This window comes from Lepidochelys kempii, chromosome 6, assembly GCF_965140285.1.
Source record: "Lepidochelys kempii isolate rLepKem1 chromosome 6, rLepKem1.hap1, whole genome shotgun sequence".
NCBI classification, from domain to species: domain Eukaryota; kingdom Metazoa; phylum Chordata; order Testudines; family Cheloniidae; genus Lepidochelys; species Lepidochelys kempii.
In genome coordinates this window covers 53,809,544-53,829,901 of record NC_136385.1, presented here as the reverse complement: position 1 = coordinate 53,829,901, position 20,358 = coordinate 53,809,544, and the positions used below count along the sequence as shown (strand labels likewise).

Sequence of the window (20,358 nt, the reverse complement as noted above, 5' to 3'; positions counted from 1 at the left end):
CAGCAAATTCCTTACTTAAGCACAAACTTAGGGCTTGTCTACATTACCCGCTGGATCGACAGGCAGCAATCGATCCAGCGGGGGTTGATTTATCACATCTAGTCTAGATGCAATAAATTGACCGCCGAGCGCTCTTCCGTTAACGGTACTCCAAAGAGCAAGAGGCACAGGCGGAGTCGATGGGGGAGCATCAGCTGTTGACTTACCACAGCGAAGACACCACGGTAGGTAGATCTAAGTATGTCGACTTCAGCTACGTTATTCACGTAGCTGAAGTTGCGTAACTTAGACCAATTCCCCCACCCCCAGTGTAGACCAGGCCTTAGGTAATTTGCTGAATGGGGATGTGCTGAATTGGGGCCTTAGAAAATTACTCCCTTCTGCATTCCAGTATTTACCCTGCAGTTTCAACAGGATACTGTATTATTCTTCGCTGCCGGTCCTAAGGCCCAATATTGCAAACCTTTATTCACACAAGTAGCCCATTGACAGGCCTCTGATACTGGTATCATTGTATTTAAGGCCTGGTCTTGCTCTCAATTAAGTCAATGATAAAATTCCCATTTACTTCAATGGGGTAAGATCAGGCTCTAGATGAGTCACACACTAGATTCCCCATCCCAGTACGTGGAACATTCTCCCCAGTAAATTGAAATGAGGCTTCAGAGCCATTATAATCTGCACTGCCAAGAATTATTTGAAGCAGTGTTAGCTCATGCATCATAACCTGGGAGTGGCCCTTAGCAATAAAAAAATAATATTTCCATATATGTGCCCTGATTCACTTATTACAAGGAAATCTGTTTTTTCTGGTCACTAATTTTCCATAGAGATTTTAAAAGACGGTGAGCCCTGGGGAGGGGGAATCACATCATGCAATAAAATCTCTTTAAACCCAAATCTTATCTATCAATAGCCAGATAGCTCTTTTATTATCTCTTGGAATTATTTGAATATGTCTCTGTGTGTACGCACCATTTTACTTTAGTTCTCTTGCACATCACCTTTAAAAGAAGTTTTGGAAGTGACAGTGACTGTCTTTTACAGAATGCCAAGTTCCAGTGAGCTCGTATTTGGAGGGCATTTTTACCATGAAGTTATGAACCCCTAAAAATCAGGAGGTTATATATAGAAAGCTTAAGCTAAACTGGGAGAGGGTGTGGTCCATGAAAAGGCCCTAAAACTAGAAGTCGGGAGGGTTCTCCTAGTGACTTTGGACAAATCACTTAAGCCCCTCTTTGTGCTTCTATTTCCCCATCAGTAATATGGGGATAATGATTAAGCATTTGAGATCTACAGCTGAAAAGTGCAATATAAGTGCTAAGTGGTATTATTTCTGATGCTGTTCCGCTCATACAGCACTCAGAATCATTTTGCATTTATATTTACTTGTGTCCTTAAGATTTTTATCGATGTTATGCGTACAGGATTTTTTTTTAATTTTACATTTTACTGAGAGAAGACCCAATAACTGAGCCATTCTTGGAGCAGTGCAGAAAATGATTTGTCAACACTCCTGAAAAAGGTTAGATGTAAAATGAATTATGCTGCCACAGTATGGAAACCAGGTATTTCTCAATGTCCCATGAGAATTCCTGATCCTTTGTATTGTTGCTTTAAGCTATTTACAGTCAGAGATTAAATTTAGTGAGAAAGAGAGAGATTAAATGGCCCACCATGCATGTGCTGTCTGTACACTGTGGGTTAAAGCTATGGTTTGGGGAATGAGATTTGCATGGCTAACCAGAGTTATGTCAAATTCCCACAATTCAAAGCACTAGTTCCAGGCTTTCAGTTGCAAGACTGCTGTCTAACTAAACTAACTATAATTTTTTTATACATTGGCCAGCTGATTTATAGAGGCCATTGTATTTCTATGAATTCTTTTGTTCATAAGCAGCAGCTACATCTGGCCCTGGAAGGACAGGTTAGTTGAACTCAGAATTTAAAAAAGGAAAGAAAAAGAGTGTGATTTCTTCCAGGATAAACCCAAAAAAAGTATTGGTTGAACTGGGACATTTTAACACCTGCGATCAATTATGCTTTTTGCACTGTCTTGTGTTGATTAACAATTTTTTTAAGATTTACACTATTTACAGGTGTGTATTCTACAGTAGAGGGGACAATACCTTCATTCTCATTAGGCTTATTATGATGGTTTTACCATACAAGATACAAACCAGTCAGTGAGGTCTAGCAGTCAGAGCATTGCTATGTGCAGTTATGTACACTGTAGATTGTTGAGTGTTGATAAGGATTACTCCTGCATTAAAGGGTATTGTGCAATGAAGGTTTTCTCATGGGACAAGCTGAGGAGAGCAGCTACTGCAAACCAAATCAAGTGTCACATAAAAGGATAACTGTTAGCCCAGTGATAAATCTGCAGTAATGAAGGTAGAACGGTACCATTATTTTATAATCACCCTTAAAAGCAGCAGTTGCCAAATTAACCCAACATGGTTTGTATTCCTACCATAAATCTATTTTTAGGCAGGGCAAGCAGATGATCATTTTTGTAGTTTTCAACCTCTTTAAATGCAATCTGTTTAACTCTGTGTTTTTAAATGTATGTGATTAATATTAATGCTCACAAAAATGACTGATAGTGCATGATACAGCTAGGCAAGTGTGGGAAGCTGCAGTGCAAGCTATTATACACCTTTGCCAGTGCTCTTCACTCCTGACCATCATCTGTGCTATTCTAGTGCTGGATCTGCCATGAGTGAGAAATGCCAATTAATCGTGTGATTAATTGCACTGTTAAGCAATAATGGAATACCATTTATTTAAATATTTTTGGATGTTTTCTACATTTTCAAATGTATTGATTTTGATTACAACACAGAATACAAAGTGTACAGTGCTCACTTTATATTTATTTTTATTACAAATATTTGCACTGTAAAAAAAACCAGTATTTTTCAATTCACCTAATACAAGTACTGTAGTACAATCTCATTATCATGAAAGTTGAACTTACAAATGTAGAATTATGTACAAAAAAATAACTGCATTAAAAAATAAAACAATGTAAAACTTTGGAGCATACAAGTCCACCCATTCCTACTTCATTCAATCGCTCAGACAAACAAGTTTGGTTAAAATTTGCAGGAGATAAAGCTGCCCACTTCTTGTTTACAATATCACCTGAAAGTGAGAAGAGGTATTCACATAACACTGTTGTAGCCAGCGTCGCAAGGTATTTACATGCCAGATGCACTAAAGATTCATATATCCCTTCATGCTTCAACCACCATTCCAGAGGACGTGTCCATGCTGATGATGGGTTCTGCTCGATAACGATCTGAAGCAGAGCAGACCGACACATGGTCATTTTCATCACCTGAGTCAGATGCCACCAGCAGAAGGTTGATTTTCTTTTTTGGTGGTTTGAGTTCTGTAGTTTCCACATCTGAGTGTTGCTCTTTTAAGACTTCTGAAGGCATGCTCCTCACCCAATCCCTCTCAGATTTTGGACGGCACTTCAGATTCTTAAATCTTGGTTCGACTGCAGTAGCATTTTTAGAAATCTCACATTGGTACCTTCTTTTATGTTTTGTCAATTCTGCAGTGAAAGTGTTTTTAAAACGAACATGTGCTGGGTCATCATACAAGACTGCTATAACATGAAATATATGGCAGAATGTGGGTAAAACAGAACAGGAGACATGCAATTCTCCCCCAAGGAGTTCAGTCACAAATTTAATTCACGCATTACTTTTTTAATGAGCATCATCAGCATGGAAGCATGTCCTCTGGAATGGTGGCCGAAGCATGAAGGGGCATACGAATGTTTAGCATATCTGGCATGTAAATACCTTGCAATGCTAGCTATAAAATTGCCATGCAAATACCTGTTCTCACTTTCAGATGACATTGTAAATAAGAAGCAGGCAGCAGTATCTCCCGTAAATGTAAATAAACATGTTTATCTTAGCGACTGGCTGAACAAGAAGTAGGACTGAGTGGACTTGTAGGCTCTAAATTTTTACATTGTTTTGTTTTTGAGTGCAGTTACGTAACAAAAAAATCTACATTTGTAAGTTACACTTTCACAATAAAAAGATTGCACTACAGTACTTGTGTGAGGTGAATTGAAAAATACTATTTCTTTTGTTTATCATATTTATAATGCAAATATTTGTAATAAAAAATAATATAAAGTTAGCACTGTACACTTTGTATTCCGTATTGTAATTGAAATCAATATATTTGAAAATGTAGAAAAACATCCCAAAATATTTAATAAATTTCAATTGGTATTCTATTGTTTAACAGTGCGATTAATTTTTTTGAGTTAATCGCATGAGTTAACTGCGATTAATCTACAGCCCTACTGCCAATTATTTCAGAGCTATCACCTTGTCACCTGTTCTGAAATAGATACAGGTGTTCACTATGGACTAGATTAAGTTGACTTAATTCATTTCACTAGTGATATAAACCAGATCTGAATTCAGGTTTCCAGTCAAAAGGCAGCCTAGAGAGTAAACTCACTGCAGTCATGGAACCCTTAATTCTTTAACAGATATACTTAGAATTTGAGAGAGTATTCAGACTTGAGTCCTAGAAATCTATAAAGGGAAAAATGAGGGAACTAAGGACCATCACATTGAATAGAAACCTTTGCCATCCGGACCTAATGTAGGAGTGCAATATCAGAGCCTGTGTTCTGAAATGCCAGGGGTGAAGGAAGAAACATTAACTCTTTATTTGCTTTCTTCTGCGAATTAAAGCCAGACCTCATATTCTCCTGACTGACGGCCCAATCCTGCAGGCCCTCTGGCTTCAATGGAAGCTCTGTACACACAGAGAAGTGAAAGATAGTCAAGCAGTTAGAGCACTCACTGTGGATTCAAAACCCTCCATTCAATTCCATACTCTGCCATAGATTCTTTGTGTGATCTTAGGCAAGACACGTAAGGTACCCCTACGGTGGAATAAAAGTGCCATTGGACAGACTGGCTCACAGGGCTCAGGCTGCAGGGCTAAACAATTTTTGATGTTCGGCTTGGGATGGAGCCTGGGCTCTGGGACCCTCCCCCCTCTTGTGGCCCCAGAACCCAGGTTCCAGCCCAAACCATAACAGCTATACACAGCAATTTTATAGCCCTGTGAGCCTGAGTCAGCTGACCTGGGCCAGCCATGGGTGTTTAATTGCTGCATAGTCTATCTGTGCCTCACTTTCCTATCTCACAGGTGTGTTGTGAGGATAAATATGTTAAAGACTGTGTAAGGTGCTCTGAAGCACAGTGGTAATGGTGGGTGGTGGGGGACACACAAGTATCTAGGACAGACGCTAGCATAATTGAGCCTGTAGGATTTTTTTTGGGGGGAAGGGGGCTAAAATTACTATAGGTGTATGAAATATCTGCAATGAAATATTTGCAATCTTGTGGGGCATGTCCCTACAAATTCAACATGGGTCCAACTTTGTGAAATGTTAACACTATAATGAAATATTTATAGTGAATGTGGGTCCACATTTGAGTGAAATTGTTTTTCCATAGTAAAAACATACAGAACTTCAGGATTCTGCATCTCTTGGTAGCCTTGTTGAGAAATTTTGCAAAAATCAAAATGATTTCTGGACAAAATAAGTGTGGACAAAAATTCAGGAACAGTTATCAAAAAATACCATTCATCAGTAGGCAGAATAATAAATCTTAGGCTGTTACTTGTGTAACTTTAACAACCTCGTGGCCAAGATGGAGTCTGCTCTGCAGGCAGCTCTGGCCAAGAGAAGGCGTGCGCAGGAATGCAGCAGGAAAAATCCCTTCCACCCCAGGGGCACCTGTTCCAAATCCCCCAGAGTGCACACACACACACACACCGGAAAAGTACAAGGGATATAACAAAGGGAAATATTTATTTACAGAGGGATGAGAGGAGAAAAACAACAAGGGAATATGTAGGGGGAACAGTAGAACAGGGTTGCATCCAAACCAAGACCCCACAGGCCCAGTGGTTGCTCAGTGTCTGCCCTCTCAGACTGTGCTATATGTATGCATACAAAGTTCAGGAGTCCTGAGCAAAGTTCCAGTCCAGTGCTGAGTCTTTGGTGTTCCTGGTCATCTTTGGCACCAGTGAACTTTCCCCAACAAACCCCTCTTCTGCCACTCTCTGCAAAGCCACAAAGCACGACCACCTCCCCACTTAAGTAACTAGCAGCCTCCCTCCTTATTCCCAATGCAGAGTCACAAGCCCCAGTATTCACAGCCCCATGCAGCTCTGGGCAGCAGTGATACTGGGTCCAGCTCTGGCCTGTCCTTCTCAAGCGATTCCCCCCGGCACAGTGCTCCTCCTGGCTCCTGTCCTGGGGTGTCCCCAATCGGCCGCCCTGTCCTTCCCGGGCTTCAGGCAGGTTCTCTCTCTTCACTTTGCGAGGGCCTGCTTGCTGCAGCCCTTCTCCCTCTCTCAAGCTCTAGAGCCCCACCTGGAGTTTCCCTCCTTTCTCTCACTGCTCCCTCTCCCCAGTTAGGAAAAAGATTTAAAGGGGCCATGCTTTCTAACCCCAAGGGGTTACACTTGTACTGAACTCCTCACAACCTTGGATAAAGAAATGACTTCAATATTTTCTTCCAGAGTGAAGGCGTGAGTTATTTCTTCCTAACCACAGCCTGATTCAGAATCTAAAGAGGAAGGAAAATTCATACATTCAGGCGCACGGGAAAGCAAGGGAAATCCTTCAGAGGTTTCATGCCTAGAACAGGGAATAGAACAGGTTCTTCCAGACATTATGGAGAAACTAGGGACAGAGAGCAATCACAGAGCGAAGGAAAAGAAACATACCACTATATGTCCCTTGACCAAATTCATCATCTGTGTCAAAATCTTCCAAATCCAAGTAATTGCCCACCTGTGAAAAGACCCAAAACCAAAAGATTGAACAAATAAAATGAAGTCTATTCTTTCCATTGTTCTCACTGCAACTTGGAGCAAAGCAAAAATTATGACTGTCAACATCAGTTTCTCCATTCTCCTCTGTAGCTTTTACAGGAGTTTGAAAGTTTATTAAAATATTATTTGAAAGGAAGAAAGAAATGTTTGGTATCCTTTCTGTATTTTTAAAAGTAGTTAAAGAAACACTAACAAATAGTTTAGTATCAACGTTAGGTTTTCGGGAGGAGAAAAATATGTTTCATAAATTCTAGTATGCCTAATTTGAACAACAATGTTTTCATAACTTACAAGAATGTAAAACCATTTTTCTCTGTAAATGGAGTAAGAGCCAAATGTTACTCTGCAGTCTTGGAAATCTACTGCATGAGACCCAGAAAGTGAAACTGACTCTAAAGAAAAGAGAAACTGACCATTACAGTTTCAGTATTCAAACTGGCTGAAGTGAAAAAAGCAAAGAAACAACTTACATTAATTTTTTTCCGACTTAAATCAGGACTTTTTAAATTATTTTTTTAGCCTTAACAATGGCCATTTTAAAATGTCTTAGGCATATTTAAAGTGCTTTGTAAGAATATTGCTTTATCATTCAAATTCTCAATGGGTGCATAGTGGGAGGGGGCACAAAGATTCTCCCCACCCTACAGTGTTGCCCACATAAGGGTCAGGCACAACTTTATAAATATTCAAATCTGAAAAAATTTCACTCATTAAGTTCACCCTCTGTGCTGAGGGGTGTAGAGGGCCAGAAAAAGTCCTCTGCCCCATTTGAAACCTTCTTAAGCATTCAAAATAGAATTCCCTCCTAAGCACCTATAAATGATAAAATGAGTTCACTGATTAAATATATAATATATACAAGAGACATGACAGGAAACTTTTCCTCCTTGGGCTTGGAACTTGCTTTTCTTAGATGGGAGATGTAGAAAACTATGCTAATAAACAATGTGCCTATCTGCAACTCTGAACATATGAACAGTCTAGTCTCTACATACACATTACAAAAAAAACTCAAAATGACTCAACCTCATGCTAAAAAACAAAGACCTTCCCCTCCCATTCCACTCAACCAAGCTCCTTAGAAAAAGCCTGGAAAAATGGATTGCCCTGGCAACATGGGATGAAGGTCAATGAATTGAGCTCAGTAGGAGCAAAGTCGGGAGTAACTTTCACAGTAGAAACCATCCACTGGGAATGCCTTTCCCCCAACTCGCAGACAAACGTATTCAGGGATTGTCAGATAGAGCATCTCAACTGACCTCAAGTCTCAGGTTAAAAGAAGGGAAGAGACACAATCCAGAATGGGATTTGTAGGTCAAAATGAGCATCTTGAATTACACCTGGAAATGAACTGGAAACCAGAGCAAACACTGGAGCACAGTCGTACTATGCTCCTTTGAAGTAGCATTGCTGAGTTGGAGAGTTGTCCCATACTGCACTGAGCTTACAGCACAGAACCACAGAGAAATTAGAGATGCAAAAGGTTTAATCATCTCATCCAGTTCAAGACCAATCCCTCCAACCAGCCCCTTACAATTTAAGCCCTTACAAAGAGCACACTCTTATATTAAACATATAAACTTGTTAACAGAAAAAAACTGGTTAGATGGTGCTGCTAGAGTTCTTCCTTCCCTCAGAATGATCGTGGAAGCAAACACTGCATTTCCAGACACTTTCCCCACCCCAAGTAAAATAATTTGTAAGTCAGTGCATTAAACAGAGATTACATGTGTTCTGCTTATAATTCCTACCTTGAAAAGCACTGAAGCAAATCTTACCTTCACCTTTCTTGCCAGACTGAGGTCACCTTGGTTAGAGCAGCCAACTTTCCAGCCTTTACCCATCATTATCTGCAGAGATATTTACGTGCATTAAAATGAAGCAAGAATACAGATCACATTCAAAGCTCCCACTGATTTACACTTGCAAAAAGACTGCATGTTCAGGTCCTTTAAAATGTATGTAGAATTAAAAAAAAGAGTGAATGAAATGGCTTCTGAACAGAGGATAGGGAACCTGTCATCTTAAATATATCCGAACTAGGTCCAATGGAGAAACACAATAAGCAATCAAAATAAGGACAACAGCAGTGTTTAGAACAGAAGCAATGTTTTCAATGGGAGTCTCTCTCTCTGTTCTTTTCCTGAAGGCAGGTGTAAAGGTTACAGCAGCCAATTCATTGCATTACGAATGCTCTGTGCTATTACTGTAGCAATGTTTCCAGTGCATCCAGTTATTACTGGATTTGTTTCTTAAACTACTAATGTGACAAAAACGTGTAATCATGCCTGAAACTTTTGTTCTATAGCAACAAAGATAAATATTAGGATGTTCTATTAACTAAGAGATCATGGAGGTCTCATCGCACTTTACAAGGCACAAAGCCAGTTCCCAAGTGGCTAAGACAAGAGACCAAAAGGCAGTTTATCCAAAGATGGAACCATATTCTTGATGAGAGAAACAGCACAAAGCTTCTGTTATCAGTAGTATTATGCAAGGGCCTGAAAGACTGTGATTCTTTTAAAACTCCTATCTGAGTTTCATTCGCACAGGACTGTGGTCCCTGCAGGAGCCTGGACACCCCGGTATACTACAGCTGCTCTACAGATAGAGCAAATGGCTGGTGTGTTCCCCTCAAGTGCCTCTAAGGGCATCACACCTGACATAGGATTCTACAGAATCTGCTTCAGATCAGATATTGCTTTCAGTCACTACCACTCAGCCAGTGCATCTCCTCTGCTTCACTCTCTGAGGGCCTTCAGAGCCAGAGGAGAGCCTCTTCCTCTCTATGCATGAATATTTTTTGCCTATCTTCTCTTTAATTTAATGTTTGCCTCTGTGGACTGATGCCAGTCTCATTACCTGGTCTTCATCCAGAGTCTGTGATGAGAGAGACACTGATGGCTCTTTGTTTCTTACAGGAGAGACATTCTGTTTATTTTGGTTTGACAACTCAAGCATCGAAAATGTATTTTCTATGGAATCCATTTCAGATACTTGGCTTTTCATTTTCACCTCTTCTGCAGGGAGAAATCATAGTGCATTAGAAAACATAATACACCCTCCAAGAAAAAAGAAAGATGCATAACAAATGCACATTGTATCTTGTTGGAACAAGCATTATTACTATAACTCCTTCCTTTGTCTATTCAATATCATTTTCCATTCATAATTGGAGCTTAAGATACATGCATGTGTGTTATGACATGTATTGTGTGGTCTTTTTCATAAAATTGAATAAACATTTTGTATATGTAAAACACAGTAACTCCCCTTTACCCTTGTTCTTCAAGTACTCACTACTGTTGTGCAGTCTCATATGTTGTTCAGAAAACTAGATAAAATAGCACAATGAATGAAAAACAGAAAGACAAAAGCCCAGTTCCTAATGAAGGTTGCTACTTTGCTCTTCATTTAAACACTTTGGGGTACTTGTTCAGGGGTTGGCCACCATGTATATGCTGTGCAAAATGGCACACACTTGTGCACATGCCCTCACTTGGCAAGTAAACACCAGTGCAGACAGAACCAGAATCTTCTCTGATACCAGTCAAATCTGGAGTAACTACATGGAATGCAACAGAGTTACATCAGATTTACACCAGTATAACTCAGACCAGAATGTGACTTCTGCTCCTCAACACCAGTACACACTCCAGCAATTATATGTCTACTTTCAATAATCTAACGCATATACATGCACAAGTGTGGAAGCTGCTTACACAAAATCCCACTGGCCATTTCTCATGCTGCTCCCTGCACCCAGAAGGCCATATCCCACCCAATGTACTAAGTAACTTCCCTCTCCTCCTTCATATCCCTATACTGTGGGAGCATCTTCTTGCCATACAAGATAGGAGTAGTTCTTGTACCTCCTATCTCCTCCTATAGAATGAAGGCCAGGTCAAGCTTCTACCCTTATGTATGTGGATATGGAGACCATTTGGGAGAATCCCACTGTGGCTAGAGAAGAAATACAGCTCTGAGGTTTCTTCATCAGAGTCATTGCTACTGTGGGTTTTTGAAGTCTCCCAGGACAACAGAATTGCGGAACTCAAGCACCTTTATGGACAATGTTTCTGTTAGCTCTGCCTGTCTCGGTCCTAGGACATACAGACAAGAGATTCTGGGCTTGTAGCCTATTGTCACACACAGTGCAACAGCTGGCAGGAAGGAGGCAGGAGGCAAATGTTATAACTGGATAACAGGAGGACAATGTGGAGGGGCCCCAGTGACACATCTCAGGGACTGAGATCTGGCCACAGCAATCTATAAGCCCTCTCATAAAGGAACAGACTAGAAGAGACACCACAGGTATTACGCTTGAGGAACCCCATGGGACAAGGTTAGCACTCTACCCTGTACTGGACACCTACCTAAAGGCTAACTTGGGAATTACTATGTTCACCCTTGTCTGTATGCAACTAAGCTATTGTACCTAGTTTATTTGCATCCTTTCCTTCTTGGCAGCCCTAGTAAAGAATCCTCTCATTTGAGCCATGTGTGAGTGCTTATTGGGATCCCTCCAAGATAGTTTACAGGGCAGAGTGCAGATCACCCTCTGTACTGGCACATTCCTGGTTTGGTTTTCCAAAGCATTCCTGAAACCCCACTGGATGGGGGAAATTACACTAGGAAACATTTGCTCTTTAGTAGACAACCGTCAGCAGGATGCTAGTACTGGTCTTGTTCCTGCGTGCAAAGATTAAGGGGATGTATTCAAATGAAGCTGGTTCTCTTGGAGGACTTCTCTGGCACTGAAAGTTAGATTAGAATAGTATGGCTACTCTGACTTCTAGGTGGGATTTTCAAAAGTACACAGCACTAGCCTCACTCTGCCCCCAGTGAAGTCTTACCACTAATGGTGAAGATTTTCAAAGACACAAATGACTCATTTGACTTTCATTAGTAGATGGGTGACACCTAATGGCCCTTTGCACCTTTGAAAATTTCCTCAATTGCAACAGGAGCAGAGCTAGGACAAGTGTGAGTGCTTCTGAAAATCCCAACACCTGTATCTGTGGTGCACCTGCTGAGATAGAACTTAGCTAGCAGTGTCACCTAACCAGATTTCAGCAATGCTAGCTCAGTGTAGGCATTCCTGAGAGTTCAGGACCTGTTTAATAACCGGCTTATTGACGACTGACCGTGCATTGAACAATAGGAGGGTTTTCTTCCTGCAGCACTACAAAAATATTTTGGAGGCTGCCAAGAGGAAAATAGTAAAGTGTGACTTTGCTTTTTTCTATAAAAAAAATTACACTGTAAATTATTAAATGGCTTTAGAACAACAGGCACAAATGGATGTCTCACTTCATGCCAAGAGCACAGCTACGCTCATAATGCATAATAAATGCACAAGTCTATCTGCCTTATTTTTAATTTGAAAATTACATTTTCTAATAACAACAAGAAGCAATCTGCAATGCATTTCTAAGGCACGATTACATACATGTCTCATGCATTTACAATCACTCATGCATTGTAACACCACTCAATGTGCAGTGTGGATGGAGCATTTTCCAAGAACTTAATGATGGCCTCAGGGTTAGTATACTCAGAAATCAACTCTCCCAGTTAATTATTAATCCCCAGGGGCACCTCTGTGCTCCAGTCATTACTGTATACAAATCGTGACAATACCATGGCCACAGCCCTGCAGTCCTCACTCATATAAGTAAAGGCTGCAGTAGTAGGCCAATATTACTAGGAATTAATGAAATAAGCTGCACTTTACACGTCAGAGTAAAATAACAGAAAGGTTTCTCTCTCCGCTAATGTATGGCTCAAGATTCTCTGAGTGTTTCCTACTGCCTATATATCCCGCTTGGACACTGGACTTCGCACTGCTTTTTTACAACTCCACCGGCTTCTTTTTTAAAAGACAAAATAAAAATGACACAAGGGCATTCGCCACTTATTCCCCTCACGACCATCCCTTTTTTCAAGCCAATGAAACAACTTTGTATCTCACTAGAAGACCTCTCCTAAATATCCTACAAATGAGATGGTTGGTTTCTATCTGAAGGCATCCTTCTTTTCCCCAAAATAACAGAAACAGAAAGCTGAGTAATTGGAAAAGCTTTACTTTTTTTAAAAAAAAAGATCAAAAGTTAAAGCAGGCTGCTTTAAGGACTGAAAGAGAAAAACTCCTTTTGAGAGCTATCGAGTCACAAAAGGATGTTGGTGAGCCCCAGAATAGTTTGGCCTGAAGCTCTGATTACTTAGTTAGCCAGATGCTTCCCAAGTCTATGCATTTGGCAACATAAATTTGATACATAAATGTCTGTCTCATCTCATTTTCATTTCTATTTTTCATCAGAGCTTTGTGCCACTCTTTCATCTCACCCCTAATATTTCTTGCTTTGCAAGAAGTGTAAGACATATGTTTTACAAAATCTAACTGAGTGTTTCATGGAACAAGAAGGCTCGACCAAAGAGAGCTTTCTTTGGGCATTTCTAGGTCACAATTTTAATACACATGAAACAAAAGTTTTTCCAAAGGTTTCTTAATGTTTCATTATTCTGCAGGAATGGTATCTTAATTTATTTTGATACCAGGCAAACTTCCAGCTGATCACTCTTATCGGGCCCCCAGGACAACCAGTATCTTGTTTCAGAAATGCAACAAATGTAACACTGGAAAAGTAGGGGTCCAATCCAATTCTCAGTGAAGTCAATGAAGAAGAATCTCAGTGACTTCAATGGAAGAAGGATTAAGCCCATGCTATGTAAGGCTGACATTCTATGATCCTCCTGGTACAAATCCATATCAACGTATGAAACTGCAATGTGGCCTAGTGCATAGAGCACTGTGCTGCAACTCAGGAGACCTGGATTCTATTCCTGGCTCTGTCACTGGCCTCCTAGGTGACGCTGGGCAAGTCACTTCATCATTCTGTGCCTCTGTTTCCCCATCTGTAAAATGGGGATAATAATACTGACCTCCATTTGCAAAGCACTTTGAGATGTGCTGACTAAAAGCACTGTATGAGAGCTAGGTATTATTACTATACTGTAGAGCATAGCCTCTCAGAACTTCATGGAAGCAATGAAGATAGAACTCAGTCTTCAGCTCTAAAACCTCAGCTAAAGGAATGTCTTCATTAGCCTTATAGGGCCTATGATACATAGAAGAGCAGTTCCAATCCACAAAACATACACAGAAGCTCATTATACTATGTTGATTATATATTTTCTGGGGGCACAGTTATTCCCTTGATTTCAAAAGGACAATCTATTCAGATCAAATGAACAAATAAGCAATCAAGTGTAATTTCAACAGATACAGGCCTTTCATCTCCACAGGTAGTATTCCCAACTCCAAATAACCAACCAGTAGCACTGTCCCTTTCCCCAAACCAAAGGTCAGGCACTCGGGTCATGTGAAGTACTGTCAGATACGTTTTTGTTGCCAAGGCCCTTCCATTCCATTTCATTTGATGAAATGTTCACAGAACCAATGTGATGCTAGATTCACGACTGGAAAGGAAGCAAAAGTCACAGGGAAGAAAAAAATCCAAGCAACCCAGGGCAGCTGAAAATGCATGCTGCAAACAAAATACAAGATATGCTATTATGTCTGTAATGAGGCTAAACCATATAAATTGGGGATTGATTTTAACATTATGGTGGTAGCCTAGGGCACAAGTCCCCCTGGGCTAGTGAGATTTACTCTTGATTTGTACATACTAGCTAGAGCAGTCCATAGCTTCCTTACCACATTCATCTCAGTAACGGGCCTCCCCTGAAGCAGTTGCAGTAGAGATTATAAATAAGTAATTTAAAAACATTCCATCATAAACTGGACTAAACCTAAAGAAACTACATTTTGTAGACATATTTTGGCTAAATTCTTTTGTCAGTGGTCTGAAAGCCAGCCATTTGTTTGTCCTTCCTTGTGAAGGAGATGGGGGAAGAAGGAGGGACCACATTCCAGCCAGTGGGAGGATCAGTTTGCCTTCCCCCTGGATAAGCAATAATTGACTCATTATTCACAGCCATATTTCTCTACCTTCCAAGACCCAAATATACCACACTGGCATTTATAACATGTCTCAAAGGCCCAAAATAAAACAATAAAAAGTAGCAAAGCAGGACGCCTGAAATAATGCAAAGATTCATGTATTTGACTTGCAAAAAGTCTTCCAAACTCGGTTTTACTTTTCATAATTTCCACTGCCAATATCTTAAAGCAATGAAACAACAAACAGGAATGGGTGAGTGGGAAAGCAAAATATGAACCTCTAAGGAAGTCTTGATAAGTCTATAGGGGGGAGGGAATAATGAGATTCCCTACAATAGCATATGGCCCATCTACAACTGCTACTAGCAAATATCTCCAACAGCCAGAGCTGGGACACTAGATGCGGAGAGTTCTGAGCTACTACAGAGAATTCTTTCCCAAGTGTCTGGCTGTTGGGTCTTGTCCACATATGGCCATATTTGGGGTTGGGGTGTAACTTCCCCCAGGTCAGATAGGCAGAGATCCTGGGAATTTTGCCTTCCTCTGCAGCGTGAGGCACAGGTCACTTGCTAGTCTAACCCAGAGTAAAAGGTGGATTCTCTCTAACTTGAAGTCTTTAAATCAAGATTTGAGGACTTGAGTAACTCAGCCAGATGTTATGGGTCTAATTCAGGCGTGTGAGTGGGTGAGGTACTGTGGCCTGCAATGGTTAGGAGTCTGACTAGATGATCATGATGATCCCTTCTGGCCTTAAAGTATGTGAGGTACATAAATTATAATCAGATATCTCTGAGAAGTAGGTGCCAGGCTTTATAAACACATTAGTATCAGAGAAGTGTATCCAACTTGATGTGCTCTCTCTGCCCATCTATCCAACCTTTGTATTGTTTAAAATAATTGTCATCCCATTTGGACTGGCTTCTCCTAGAGATGTCCACTGGTCACCCACCTATTTCAAAGAATAGTGAAATCAGTTATCACAAAGTCAGAGAAGAGTGGTATCAGGATTATCTGATAATTTCCTGACAGTGAAATCTATTAAATTAAATAGTAGCCAAAGAAGAATGACAAAAGCCCTATAGCTTGAAATATTTTAAAACAAGACTAGAGCCAACAATCAATATAATACTGTAGGGAATCTTTTCTGGGATCTTTCCTGACTAGTCCCCTCTGTATCATATATTATATCTCCTCCTTCCATAACAAGGACATTTATGGGGCTGATTTGCCTCTCATTGATACCAGTTTTAAGACAGTGTACCTCTGCTGACTTCAATGGAGTTATTCCCAATTTATACTGGTGTAAATGAGAGGCGAATCAGGCCCTTCTAGACCTCTCCCTCATACTCCTTTGGTCTTACCCAGACTAGATCATAGGCAAACAGCAAAGATTACTTAGCTACAGATTTTCATTGAAAGTTCTACTGCAACCGATAAGGGTCTGATTCTCCTTTCACTTATGCCAGTTTTATTCTGGTGTGACTCCACTGTCCCAGACCCGTAGCTTGTGTAAATCAGTGCTCCATGAATCTGGCCAATTGATTGTGTTGGAATTACATCTGAATGTCACTGGTATGAATAAAGAATCAAATCCTAAGTATTAGACGTTGACTGTTCTGTCCAAGTGCTTTATGTTTAGTCCTTTCCTTTTGAGGTTCTTTGTCTTGTTTGTTTATCGTCCTGCAATAACAAATTAATTGCTGCTGGCAGGTACAATTCAACCACTACTGACATACCTACCTTATTTTAGTGTACCACACTACTTCCGTGTAACAAATGCAGCTCTAAATTTGCAGATGCCTAACTATTCTCTTACCGTATCAATGTTTCTCCTTTTTCCTTATGTAACCTAAATACAATATCTAAAAAATAATTCCTTGTCTATGCTTTGCTTTGCATGTTGTCAGTGTTTGGACTTTGTAGAGGAAACATTTCCTGTTTGTGCCACTTTTTTGCTCATCTGACCATTTTTTAAAAAAATATATTTTTCTTCCACGGTTCAACAGTGATGTTGCTAAAAACTTTCCATATTTGAATATGCATCCACTCAGTTGAATCACAAGGCACATGTTCACCTGACCATTTCAGCTTCCTGAATGGGCAAGATCCTACCTTTTCCAACACAGAAACAAACGTCTGTGCCACAACAATGGCCAAAAACAATTCTGTAAAGGTTCAAAACATCCAAGACAAAAATATTACGTCAGAACCTCAGCTGATGTAAATCGGTGTAGCTCCTCTATTAATGGAGCTACATCAACTTACATCAGCTGAGGATCTGGCCCAGGCAGGGTTAAAACAGTAGATCATATACGTAACTCTGGCTAAAAAAATCAAGTGAATGGTGACTTGACTATGTGGAAAAACCCAGGAGCAACTTCTTAAAGGTATATATTGTACAATTTGCATTGGACTTGAGAGTTTATATGCACATGTGGTTGGGATATAGACTCTCTCCAGAAGTTGGCTGGGAGAAATTAGCTTGCTCCCTCTGTCTACAGGGTGATCTTACCATTGCTTGACCTGACCGCAGGTGGGCCAGCTGTGGGGAAATAATTAATTCCCTCCAAAAAAAACACAGTAAGAGGGGGAAAACTTTCTTTAGGGAAAACTGGGCACAAATCTGTCAGGGAGCATCAAGAAAAAGGCTCTCAGAAGAAGATGAAGGACACCTAAGGGTAATTACCACTTCTTCTCTTAAACTTGACTGACAGAGCCACAGTTTAGATCTTTACTTTCACCTTGACTGCAGGAAGCCTGGTGTATTTGTCTTTGGTTCCTAAAGGCATTCATTAAATTAACTTTTCTGTTTTATAACAAAGCCTACCACAAGCTTTTAAGCTCTACTTGAGAAGTTAGAATCCTTCTTTGCTTCCCCAGCACAATTCCTAGCTGCTAAACATGTATATACACTGGGAACTGCCAAGGAAAGAGAGACAGTAGAACGGTTGAGTGATACGCTAACAATATTCAAATAAGAACAGAGACTGGCTTGAAAAGTTGTATGTAGATCTCATAAAGGTGGAATTCAATAAACTGGTAGATATCTCAGCTGTTTTCATTAAGCATTGCATGTATTGTCGAAATTGGATGAAATTTAAATGGCCCAATCACCTGACACTAATAGTTCCACACAATTTCTTTCTCCCATACCAATTACTATCATAGAAAATATGAGACAAGCAGGGAACTGGATAAAAAGAAGAAACAGACAAGATTTTCAAAAGTGATTAGTGATCTGGAGTTCATCAATTCTGAGGTGCCCAATTTGAGACACCTTGATTTAGTTTGGGAAATCTTGGCCAGTGTGTCTAGTGTCTACTGCACAAGACTGGGATTATGCTCCTGGTTTTCCCACAGATCCACAATATGACTTTGGGAAATTTTGTTTACCCTGTGCTTCTATTTGCCCATGTGTAAAAGGGAATGATAATATTTCCCTATCTCACCTGGTTGTTATGAGGCTTAGCTAATTGACATGTACAAAGCATTTTGGTATCATTGGTGGAAGAGTGCTCTGGCAGACCAATCTATTGTTACATACTATGTATTACTATTTCATAAATAGGCATACTACACAACCATACAATGTATAAAACAGTAGAAAGATTTATAGCAAAATATCCAAACCAGAAATGACTTAATCTGCTCTAAAACTTTCTTTCTGGAAATAGAAAAAAGTCAGTTATGCAACCAAGCTAGCAATGTTTTATCTTTTACAATTTAAAACAAAATAATAACTTTTTTTAAAAACTGTTTGATTATAATATGTAGAAATCCCACACAACAGCAAGAAACAATTGCTGACATGCACTTTTGAGAGGCAGTGTCATTCAATGGCCATTAGCAGCTACCACACTAAATCTGCCCCGACCCACTTTGCAAACTTAGGCTAATAACTTTCCTACTCTTGGTCTCAGTTTCCCTGTCTGTAAAATGGAGATAATGCTATTTACCTTCCCTTGGTAAATATTTTTAGATCTAAGGATGAAAATCAGTCAGAGGACAGATAAGCTATTATTGTTGCAATATGAATCTATTACAGCCCATTGTATCCACATAGCTGTTTTTTAACTTCAGGACTCTGTATGATATTTGCTTTTACACCATGATGAAAGAGATTACGTAGAGTTTGGGCAGTGAATTTATGATCAATAGAAAACTGCAAGCCTTTTTTTCTCCCCACCAATTATTTTCCAATGATCCAGCAAAACTCATCAATAAAAAGCTCTGAATTGAGGCTGTTTCCCTATTTCATGCCCTGCTTAAATTCCCTGGGGATGACAGATTAATTTAATTAGTTTTATTGAACTGCCTAGTTGCTTTTATTGGCAAAACCACTCACACGAAGCCTACTACAAATTTCTCTTGGGGTTAATGGCATCCTATTGTTCCATTTTTTAAATTAAAGTAAATTTATTGCTGTCCCTTGTGTTATTTTCAGCCATGCTTCATGCTGTTAAACTCACATGTGTAAAGGACCTTCATAGCCACTTATGCTGAAGTTTAAACTTGTTGTTTTTTTTAAACGCGGTTAACGAAAAAAAGGAAGCAGACAGATATTGCTAAATGGAGTGTGAACTAACTACACCACTCAACATCCACTGGGGAATTAAAGTAACCTGATCACAACAGCACAGAAAATGCCTCTTAAATGCCACCTGGAAGCACAAAAGTGGCCGGTCAGTTTCCAACTTCCTCTGCTAGCCAGCCTGCTGCTGGGTGCAAAAGTATCAAAACAACAGTGTTGAGGGTCAAGGTGGGTGAGGTAATATGTTTTATTGGACCAACTTCTGTTGGTGAGAAGAGAGACAAACGTCTCTCTCACCAACTGAAGTTGGTCCAGTAAAAGATACTACCTCACCCACCTTGACTCTCTAATACCCTGGGACCAACAAGGCTACAACAGCACTGCAGACAGCATTGGGGGTGTCATTCTATTAGCACACAAAAAGGACTTAGTTTTCTTAATGCATCTGATCAAAAATCAAAGATCCAAATTAAACCCCTATACTTGGAATGTGAATTATAGAACATATAATAACTATAATGGACTGAAGTATCAGGTTTCAGAGTGGTAGCCGTGTTAGTTTGTACCAGCAAAAATAACGATGAGTCCTTGTGACACCTTAGAGACTAACAAATTTATCTGGACATAAGCTTTCGTGGGTTAGAACCCACTTCATCAGATGCATGGAGTGAAAATACAGGAGCAGGTATAAATACATGAACAACGCTTCCTCAGTTCTCATCCCCTTACACCCCTACTCTACTTGCACTACACTGATAACATCTTCATCATCTGGACCCATGGGAAGGAGGCCCTTGAGGAATTCTACCAAGATTTCAACGATTTCCACCCTACCATCAACCTCAGCCTGGACCAGTCCACAAAAGAGGTCCACTTCCTAGACACTACACTGCTAATAAGCGATGGTCACATAAACACCACTCTATATTGGAAACCTACTGACCACTATTCTTACCTACTT

The 20,358-nt window shown here is 40.0% G+C and overlaps 1 protein-coding gene across 12 annotated transcripts in view; it reads right to left on the bottom strand.

Annotated features, from left to right (window-relative positions):
* Positions 1-20,358, bottom strand: part of IFTAP (intraflagellar transport associated protein) — a 58,747-nt gene that overhangs the window by 15,523 nt on the left and 22,866 nt on the right. For 11 of the 12 annotated variants that reach the window (XM_073348020.1, XM_073348010.1, XM_073348011.1 and 8 more), the window contains 3 exons: positions 9,763-9,920; positions 8,679-8,750; positions 6,793-6,859 (listed from right to left, as the gene is read on the bottom strand). In XM_073348020.1, coding sequence (XP_073204121.1) covers positions 6,793-6,859; positions 8,679-8,750; positions 9,763-9,920 — 297 coding nt within the window. Of the gene's footprint in view, positions 1-4,624; positions 4,801-6,792; positions 6,860-8,678; positions 8,751-9,762; positions 9,921-20,358 lie in introns of those variants that run through there. The other variant, XM_078853287.1, reaches the window with a different exon arrangement.